The following is a 10,359-nucleotide window of genomic DNA, read 5'->3' as shown; positions in this document are numbered from 1 at the left end:
TTATACCAAATAGAGTATGAAAATGCTCTAAAATCCTCCAAGACTACCCAAATTTGCTCCTCCTTCTTCAAGCTTTCACCTTCTTGCTCTTGTTCTTCAATGGAGATTTTGTGGGTTTTCGAATTTTTGACCAAATTTGTGAATTTTTGTGATTTTTAGAAAGAGAATTGGAAGGAGAGTAAGAATTTGTAAATTTTGAGTGAAAAAAATGAAGGATTGATGATGATTTTGATGAGAGAAGGTAGAGAAGATGGGGTTTTTAGAGTGAGAAAGAGGTGGGTAAAGAGGAGAGAGAAGATGAATATGGGTAAATGAGAGGTGGAGAATGAGAGAAGGTAAAAAGAGATAAGGGGAAATCCCCCTTTTTTTACACGGCTGGGATTAGGAGCGGGCGTGCTGGGATTAGGAGCGCCCGCTCCTGCTGTTAGAGGTACTTACTGCCTCGTTTTTGATAGTAGGAGCGGGCGTGCAGGGATTAGGAGCGCCCGCTCCTACTTCTTGGTATCGATTCTGCCATTTTTTTTTTTTTTTTCAAAACTTAAAATTTTTTTTTTTTTTCGAGAGCTGAGTATAGGAGCGGGCGTGCAGGTGTTAGGAGCGCCCGCTCCTACATTTTCTGAAGTTCCTGCCAGATCTTTGATATAGAGGAGCGGGCGTGCACTCCTTCAGGAGCGCCCGCTCCTATAATTTCAAGAGTTCCTGCCCAAATTTGAGTATACAGGAGCGGGCGTGCACTCCTTCAGGAGCGCCCGCTCCTATATTTTCTGGAGTTCCTGCTTTGTTTGCTGCTAGTAGGAGCGGGCGTGCACTCGGGTAGGAGCGCCCGCTCCTATCTGGAGTTTCCAAATTTACATTTTCTTTCTCCGAGCAAATTACCTACAGCAAAACAAAACACTAAACAAAACATTCAAAATGTTAAGTGTTAGTTTAAGCTCTTTCATCTCCCTCTCTCGTTTTTTTTTTTTTTTTTTTTTTTTTTTTTTTTTTTTTTTTTATAGTAAAAGCAAAAATACTCGGGTTGCCTCCCGGGAGCGCTTCTTTAACGTCACTAGCTTGACGCAAATTCGAAAAGTATCCTCAAGGTGGGATAAAGTTCGAAACCAAATTGTCACCATTGTTTTCATTGTTACAACTTGCCATCTTGGGCAAAACCAAATTGTTTTCTTGACTAACACCTACAACAAATTCATTTTTATCATCTCTCTTTGAATCCTTCTTCCTTTTTCTCTTTGACTTTCCCTTCCTCTTCTTCTTGGAAGCCTTGATGTCACCCTCTTCATCCTTGTGAGCGTCGGGCTCACCATCTTCAAGCATAGTCTTGAGGTAAGCAAGCATGGAAATCACCTCATCAAACCTATCCAAACCTTGCTTTGACTCATGGACATTGAAAAGAGGGTTAGTAGCACAAAGCATTCTCAACATATGCAAATCATTATCATTAATAGCATCTAAGGTCATGCAATCTTTCATGGGGGAAGGACATCCTCTCTTAGGGTCAATGGTAAGACAAAATTCATCATCACCCACATTTAATGTGAGTTTTCCTTCCCTAACATCAATGATTGCACCACCCGTTGCTAAGAAAGGCCGACCTAGGATAATAGGGGTGAGGGCATCTTCCGTCATTCCTAGCACAATAAAATCAACGGGAATGGTGAAATTACCTACCTTGAGAGGGACATCCTCAACCTTACCCTTAGGGAATTTGGTGGATCCATCGGCAAGTTGAAGAGTGACATTAGTGGGTACCAAACCACCTATACCAAGCTTCTCATAAACCGAAAAAGGCATCAAACTCACACTAGCTCCTAGATCACATAGGGCATTTTCAAAGGAAATGTTCTTAATTGAGCAAGGAATAGAGAAACTTCCGGGGTCTTTTAGTTTAGTGGGAGAGTGGTTTTTGATAATTGCACTACAATTTTCGGTTAAGCTCACCGTGGTGGACTCACTCATGACAACCATCTCATCCTCACTTGACTTAGACACCTCACATTGTTTTTCTTCTCTAGCCTCCTCATTTTCACTCTCTTTTTGCAAGCTCATGGGTGGAGTTTCATCTATGCTAGTCCCACATCTAGTCATGATTGCCTTACAATGTTCTTCTTGACTAGGTGAAGAGATGCTAGGATTGTTGCTTTTAAGTGCATTAACTAGTTGAGTTAATTGAGTTTCTAGCATCTTATTGTGAACTTGCACTTGCTTAATGGACTCCTCTAAGTCATTGGTTTTCTTGGTTTGAGCATTAACAAATTTTTCCATTGTTGCTTCTAGACTTGACTTAGGAGGGGGAGCTTGAAGTTGGAGAGGAGGTTGAGGGATAGGAGCAAGGGTAGGTCTATTTCCTCCATTAAAACCGGGTGGGTTATGATTAGACGAATATTGACCTCTTTGGTGATACCTATTGTCATTTTGTTGATTAACTTGGTTGTTTGACACATAGTTACCATTACCTTGGTTCCTATAGTTTCCTTGATTATTTTGAACATTTCTTTGGCCACTATATTGACCTTGACCATTTCCTTGGGTTTGGCCCCCTTTCCAACCAAAGTTTGGGTGATGTTTCCATCCCTCATTATAGGTGTTGGAATAAGGGTCATACCTAGGATTGGTTTGACCATTGTTGATTGCATTTACTTGTTCCATGGCAGGGGAAGGGGAACATGCATCATTTAGCAAATAGCATTCCGAAGTCACATGATCATCACTTCCACAAGCATCACAAGACATCATTTGTATTGACATGTTTTCATTCAATGAACTAGACGCATGTGAATTATGACGTGGGGAAGGGGATAGAGAAGAGGATTGCAATTGATCAAACTTAGAAGATAAAGCATCTAATTTTGAATTAATCATGTTTATAGCATTTACCTCATACTTTCCTCCTTTCTTGGAAGTGCTTCTCTCATCGGGGCTCCAATCGGTGTAGTTTTGAACTACATCCTCAATGATCTTTAGTGCCTCCGTGGGTGGCTTGTTCATGATAGGTCCTCCCGATGCTCCATCCAAGAGTATGCGGTCCGATCTCAAGAGTCCTCTATAAAACCCATGGAGCAAGAGCCAATCTTCCATGCCATGGTGGGGGCATTGTTGTTGGTAGCTCTTGAATCTCTCCCAAGCATCATAGAGGGATTCGTCGGGCTCTTGTTGAAAGTTCGAAATCTTGGACCTTAACTCCGCCGTTTTCCCAAGAGGAATGAACCTCCCAAGGAATGCCGAAGTCACCTCATTCCAAGTATTCAATGAGTTTGGAGGCAATCTATCAAGCCAATCACTTGCCTTGCCCGTTAAAGAGAATTTGAACATGCTTAAGAGAATGTACTCCGGAGTCACCCCATTTGCCTTCACGGTGCTACAATACCGTGTGAATTGCTTGAGATGTGCAATGGAATCTTCATGCTTTGCCCCGGAGAATTGATGACCCTCAATCAAGGTGATAAGGGCGGGCCTTATCTCAAAGTTGTTTGCTTCAATAGCGGGAGTAGCAATCCCACTTGCTTCTTGATATGGAGGAGGAACACCAAACTCTCTTAAAGTCTTGTTCGGAGTGGCCATTTCAAATTGGTGAAGAGGTGGAGAAGTTGGAGAATTTGTCCTTGGTGACTCTAATGGAATGGTGTCTCCACTAGACTCACTAGAACTGGAATTATCGGACTCAACTACCACTTGTGCCTCACTTGATGTGGCACCCCTAGCTATCGCCCTCTTTTCTCTTCGATTTCCCTTACTACTTTTTCAAGCTCAAGATTCAACGGCACAAGAGGAAGTGTCCTATTGCTGCGTTTGGGCATAAACAAAGAAGACTAGAAGGGAGATTAGTAGGTTAGTCAAAGAAAACAGAGAAAAATAAAGCTATACAAATGAACTAGTCTCACATATCTCATAAGTAACTCAATGCTTAACGCCATTCCCCAGCAACGGCGCCATTTTGGTAGTGGGATATTCGGTCGTTGGACGATCATCCTAAAACCAAACAATATTTCTACCTAAACCAACCTAAGACAAGTCTAGGGTAAGTAGAGGATCGTATCCACAGGGAATGGGTAAGTACACCGAGAGTATGAAACGGTTGCAATCTAGTTCGGTCACAAATTGGGGGTTTTGATTAGATAACTACTATGGAGACAAACACTAGGGGGAATAGGGATCGACTCCAACCAAACCAACGGATCAAATCAATAGGCAAGCACGAACACAAATTGGGTGATAGAGAGGGCACTCAATGTTACCTTCTTTCGAAGCCACAACACTAAGCATTCCTAAGCCAAACTCAACTAACAAGATAGGCCAACCAAGTCTTAACAATGAGAAGTAGACTACTAACTCGGTTTTGTCTTTCGATCGGTCCAAGAAAGCATTAAGGCACAAACAATTGGGATTTCTCACCTAATTGTTGCAACTAAGACTACCACATCATTCAAACAAGGAACCGTAATCAAGAGGAATTTAGCATAAACATATAAGAATAGGCTCACAACTAGACTTCATCTCTCAATGCAAGCATAGAAGTGAATACATGAGCAATAAGTGGCCATCCAATTACACATGCAATTAACCAATTCTTTAACAATCAATCATCAACCCAAAATGAACATGCAAGCACAATCAACAATCAACCCATGGCTTGGTTGGGTCTTCACCCAACCCCTAGCTAAGAAACTACTCACTAAACATGGTGAGGGACATCAAAACAACAAGTTCTAATCCAAACATTAAGTTAATAAGTTAAGAGGAGTAGTAGGAACAAGGTAGATTGGACATGCAACAACAATTAAACAAGAACAAGAGAGAAATTAACAATTCAAAGTAAATAAAAACTGAAATTAAAGAGCAAGAGATAGAGGAAAGAGATTACTTAAAATGCTTCAAAGTTGAGAAAATGTTGAAAAGAAGAATACAAACTTCAATTAATCTACTTCAATGATTGAGTTGAGAAGTTCTAAGCTAATAAATAAGGGTTGAGAAGAACTAAGGGCCTAAGAAAACTAGAAGGGGAAAGAAGATCCTCAAAACTGAAGCTAAGCGTTCTATTTATATGCCCAAAGATTACATCGTAAAATCCGTCAAAAATTAGGCTTCAGAACAGGAGGAGCGCCCGCTCCATTGAGGAGGAGCGCCCGCTCCTGGGCTCTCTGCACGCCCTCTCCTCTTGCACCAGTTTGAGGCAGAATGTAGCAGTTCAGGTAGGAGCGCCCGCTCCTAAAAGGCTGCACGCCCGCTCCTGCTTAACTTTGCTTCCAAAGAGTATTTCTTCATGCTTATGCTATTAGCCCATTTTTCATCATACCTACAAGCACGAGCACACACATAAAAAGAAACGGGGAAGCCAAAAGATGCAAATTAGCGCAAGAGGAGTTAGAAAAAGGGATTAAAGTAGGGGAAAGAGTACAAAATTATGTTTTAAAAAGCCATGATAAGTGGACAAATAAAACACTTATCAAAAATGTAGGTCGTTCTCTACCCTTTCCTAGAGCCAAAGAAAATTTTTAAACACTTGACCAACCTAATACGAGTATATAGTAAGTCAAGGGTCGAACCCAAGGGAATGAGTAAGTGCAAGCTATAGCCTAGGTCAAGCTACTTCGAAGATTGTGGGATGATGCGTTTGGTAACTAAGGTATCGAGAAAACTAGATAAATCGAGAAATTCAATACTAAACACTAGGGATATAGGTTCCACATGCAAGCTCAATGATTATGCTAATTGAAGGATCACTCAATCAATTCAAACGTTGCAAAGGACAAACAATAGTTGCAATCAAAGGAATTCAAGGGATATCTCCTATAAGCCAAGCTAGGGTTCACTATGAATGGCTAACTAGGAAAATCACAATCAAATTCAATCAATTAAAGCAATTTTCAAATCAAGGGTTCATGTCATTGAAATTTGCAATGCAATCTAGATTAATCTTATAGGTTGATCACTCCTAGTCTAATTAATCACATGCACAACTATGTCAACCAATTTAATTGCACCATTCAAATCAATTTAGCTTCATTTACTAGCAAAAATCATTAATCAAGCACGCTTCCCCTTCTCCCTAGCAACTAATCTACTCACTCAACATGGTGAAATTAAGAAACAAATCAAATTCATATTCATTTAAAAGTAAATCAAGGGAAAGAAATCTTACAAACATTCATTGACTTGAAGAAGGAATTTCAAGGTCAAATTGAAATTTAAGATCAAATTCAAGTACAAGCAAGTAAATCTTAAGCTTCTCTTTCCACTTTCTCTCTCTACTATTTCTGGAAAAATTCTCTCTCTAGTACAAAGTTAAGTCGTCCTCAAAAATAAAGTCAAAAGCTATAAATAGGAAAAATCGAGCGAAAGGGGCCGCACAGGCCATGTGCACGCACAGACCAACCGCGCGCGCGCACAGATTGGTCTGCGCGCATGCACCACTGTGCCACGTGGTGCACTAGGCCTTGGCCCCTTCGCTTGCTTGATCAAACTCCGCGCTCCCGAGCATCCCCATCATCAGTGCACTCAAGATGATGCCCGCGAACAAGGCAGTCCCAAAATGAGCAAATTGACTTGATTATTCACCTACAAAACACAAATAAAACAAAGAGAGAAAGCATAACAAAGTAAAACTAAAACTAAAATTATGAATTATTAACTAAAAATATGAAAAACTCGTAAAAACCAATCGAGAACTAAAGTGAATTATAAAAATGGAAAATCAAATAGAACTAAGAGAATTATATGAAAATGATGAAAGAGAATAAGGAAAATGAACCTAAATCTTATTATTTTGAGTGCCATAAACGACGCTCATCAAGGAAATGGAAGTGTTTATAGATGACTTCTCCGTGGGCGGTGTTTCATTTGGTGCATGTCTTGAAAACCTTGAGAAATTTTTGGAAAGGTGTGAGAAGGTGAACTTGGTTTTGAATTGGGAGAAGTATCACTTTATGTGGAGGAAGGCATAGTCCTTGGCCATAAGATTTCTCACAAGGGGATAGAGGTGGAAAAAGCAAAAATTGAGGTTATTGAGAAGCTTCCACCTTCGGTTAATGTGAAAGGAGTGAGATCTTTCTTAGAACATGCCGGGTTTTATAGAAGATTCATCAAGGATTTCTCGCTCATTGCAAAGCCCATCAATGATCTTCTTCAAAAGGATGCCGAGTTTGTATTTGATGATAAGTGTTTGGAGGCATTTAATAAGTTGAAGAAGGCTCTAATGTCTACTCCTATTGTTCAAGCCCCAAGATGGGATTTACCTTTTAAGTTGATGTGAGATGTTAGTGTTTTGGCAATTGGAGGTGTCTTTTGTCAAAGAGTGGAAAAGAAGCTATATGTGATCTATTATATGTCCAAGACTCTAAATGGTGCTCAAAGGAACTACACCACAACGGAAAAGGAGTTTTTAGCTATTGTTCATGCTTTTGAAAAGTTCCGTTGTTATTTGTTAGGTTCCAAGACCATTATCTTCATGGATCATGCGGCTCTCAAGTACCATTTTGCCAAGAAAGAATCCAAGCCTAGGTTGATTCGATAGGTGCTCGAACTTCAAACTTTTGTTATTGAGATTAGTGATAAGAGAGGAGCAGAAAATGTTGTGGTGGATCATCTATTTCGTCTTGAAGATTCTCAAATTCATGATGATGGTTCTCCAATTGAGGATAGGATGCTTGATGACTTCTTATATGCTATTTGGGAAAAGGAGCTCCCATGGTTCGCCGACTTAGTGAACTTTATTGCATGTGGGGAGTTTCCACCTTCCTTTTCTAAGAATCAATGAAAGAAGCTCAAGAGAGAGGCAAGACACTATGTGTGGGATGATCCCATCTTGTACAAACGAGGAGTGGATGGCTTACTTAGGTGATGTGTTCCAAACGAAGAAGTGCCTAGTGTTTTGAAGATGTGCCACTCGGATCCGAGTGGTGGTCATATGGGTGTTTCTAAAACCGCCACCAAGATTTTTCAAAGCGGTTTATGGTGGCTGCATCTCTTCAAGGATTCATGGGGTTTTGTTAAGACATGCGACCGTTGTCAACGAGTTTTGAATATCTCCAAGAGAAATGAGATGCCTCAACAACCGATTCTTGAATTGGAGGTATTTGATGTTTGGGGAGTTGATTCTATGGGACCATTTTCTTCATCTTTTGGAAATCAATACATTCTTGTTGTAGTGGATTACGTGTCTAAATGGGTTGAGGCCATTGCTTCCCCGACTAATGACCACAAGGTGGTAAAGAAGTTGTTTAAGAAGGTCATTTTTCCAAGGGTTGGTGTTTCAAAGGCGGTGATAAGCGATAATGGTTCTCATTTTATTCACAATGCCTTTCAAAAGATCTTGCAAAAGCATGGAGTTCATCAATGATTTGGCCTTCCATATCATCCTCAAACAAGCGGCCAAGTCGAGGTTTCCAATTGTCAAATCAAGTTAATCCTTGAAAAGACAGTTGCAAGGAATAGGAAGGATTGGTCGGACAAGTTGGATGATGCTCTTTGGGCTTGTAGAACGGCTTTCAAGACACCTATAGGTACCACTTCATACCGCCTAGTCTATGGAAAATCATGCTTTGTGGGAAATCAAGAAGATAAAATTTGATTTGGCAAGTGCGGGGGAGAAAAGGTGGTTAGATCTTCATGAGCTAGAGGAGCTTCGATTTGATGCTTATGAGTGTGCTAGTGTTTACAAAGCTCGTTCCAAGGAAACTCATGATAAGCCTATTGAGAATATAGAGTTTTGTGTTGGTGATAAAGTTCTTCTCTACAATTCGAAAATGAAGTTGTTTCTAGGAAAGCTCACATCAATATGGAGCGGTCCTTACTTGGTTAAAAATGTCTTTCCTAGTGGTGTTGTAGAGGTTTCAATGATGGATTCTTCGTCTCCATTAAGGTCAATGGTTATCGACTCAAGAAGTATTTCGATGGTGCTTTTGTTGGCCTTATTCACATGCTTCTTCTCCGACAACCACCTTAATAGGTGGAGAACGTCAAGCTATGACGTTAAAAAAGCGCTTCTCGGGAGGCAACCCGGTTTTCTAACCCTTTTCTTTTGATTTTTCATTTTTCTATATCTTTTATTTTTGAGAACTTATCTTATTCTTCTTTGTTTTCTTGATTTTAGGTTCCATGAGATTGGACCGATGAAAATTTCCAACAATTTTTGTGTTAATTCAAGGTTTCACGAGGTTTGGTTAAGCTTAGGTGAAGAAGCTTGTTGGGGTTTTATGCTCTCGTGTTTGCATTTTCATTGATTTTCTACTCTTTTTCGAATGCATTTTTAACTATCTCATTAGTGCAAATACGAGAGTATTTTCATGGCCAAAATTTTCTTGCTTGGTGCCACGCATTATAGGCTGCGCGCGCGCACCAAAGGGGTAAGAAATTTAAGCTAATTTTGATGAAATTTGATGGTTTTTGAACCCCCCCCCCCCCCGTACCCCCTTGGTGCGCGCGCACCACTATCCCTGCGCGCGCGCACCAAGAGGGTCAGATTTTTTGCTACATTTTGGTGCGTCGCAAGCTATTTCAGCCCCCCCAAGGCCCTACCTGGTGCACATGTACCACCTGGCTGCTCGCACGCACAAGGTAGGCAGCGTTTGTAGCCTATGTTGTAGCCCCGAACTCGCAGCAAAGCCTCCCATGTCGTCGCTGGTGCACACGCACCAACCCCTCTGTGCGCACGCACCATCGACAGCAGCAGCCAACCCCTTTTTGTGCCCCTTTCATTCTCAAACCCTCCCTTATTCACTCCTTTCTCTTACCCCGACTTCCCTTTCATTCCTCTACTCTTTCTTCACTCTTCAAACCCCTTCAATCTCTTTGAATACTCAAGCACATTCATCCTTTTTATTTTCAATTCATCACAAATTACATTAACCTTATTTCAAATCTTTCTAAAAATAAAAAAAAAAATCAAAAAATTTGGATTTTATTTTCGAAAATTTGGTGCTTCATTCGAAATTTTGAGGGTTTGTTTTGGTGCTTGAATCTTAGCTTTGGGTGTTCTAATTATTCTATATTCATCAATTGTGCAATTTGCATGTAATTCAAAGCTTCATTGAGGTATAATTTCTCACTTTCTAGTCATCTCCTTCCTCATTTTTGAAGCTTGAAACTCTTGTTTTTGCTTTCATGGTAGAACTCCATTGTTGGTTCTCTTAACTTGTAATTTGTGTTGAATGATGTTATTGGATGTTAAATTGAAGCTTTTTCATGATGAATTTGTATACCTTGCTTGAATCCTTGATTCACCATTGTTGGTCATTTTCTCTCTCATGGGTATTCTATATGATAGTTTCATTTCTTTGATAATTCAATGTTTTGGGATTAATTTGCTCATAATGATTCATGATTTGGTCTCTTGTGTCCAATTTTGCCTTTACTTTATGACTAGTT

At 40.2% G+C, this 10,359-nt stretch overlaps 1 protein-coding gene and 1 non-coding gene across 2 annotated transcripts; one reads left to right on the top strand and one right to left on the bottom strand.

Moving 5' to 3' along the window:
- Nucleotides 1–1,077: 1,077 nt before the first annotated feature.
- Nucleotides 1,078–3,558, bottom strand: LOC145588750 (uncharacterized). Its single transcript, XM_081645357.1, has one exon. The coding sequence runs from the start codon at nt 3,556–3,558 to the stop codon at nt 1,078–1,080; it is 2,481 nt and encodes an 826-aa protein (XP_081501483.1).
- LOC145590481 (small nucleolar RNA R71) lies at nt 3,074–3,180 on the top strand. Its single transcript, XR_014102073.1, has one exon. It is a non-coding gene; the product is annotated as a small nucleolar RNA R71 (small nucleolar RNA).
- Nucleotides 3,559–10,359: the final 6,801 nt, after the last annotated feature.

This window comes from Chenopodium album, chromosome 17 (assembly GCF_948465745.1).
Source record: "Chenopodium album chromosome 17, dcCheAlbu1.1, whole genome shotgun sequence".
Lineage (NCBI taxonomy): Eukaryota > Viridiplantae > Streptophyta > Magnoliopsida > Caryophyllales > Amaranthaceae > Chenopodium > Chenopodium album.
Note: the sequence above shows the minus strand (reverse complement) of the source record. Positions and strands in the feature narration are given on the sequence as shown.

Excerpts from the sequence above, each read along its gene's own strand:
- LOC145588750 (XM_081645357.1), bottom strand. The coding sequence starts at position 3,558 with ATGGCCACTCCGAACAAGACTTTAAGAGAGTTTGGTGTTCCTCCTCCA.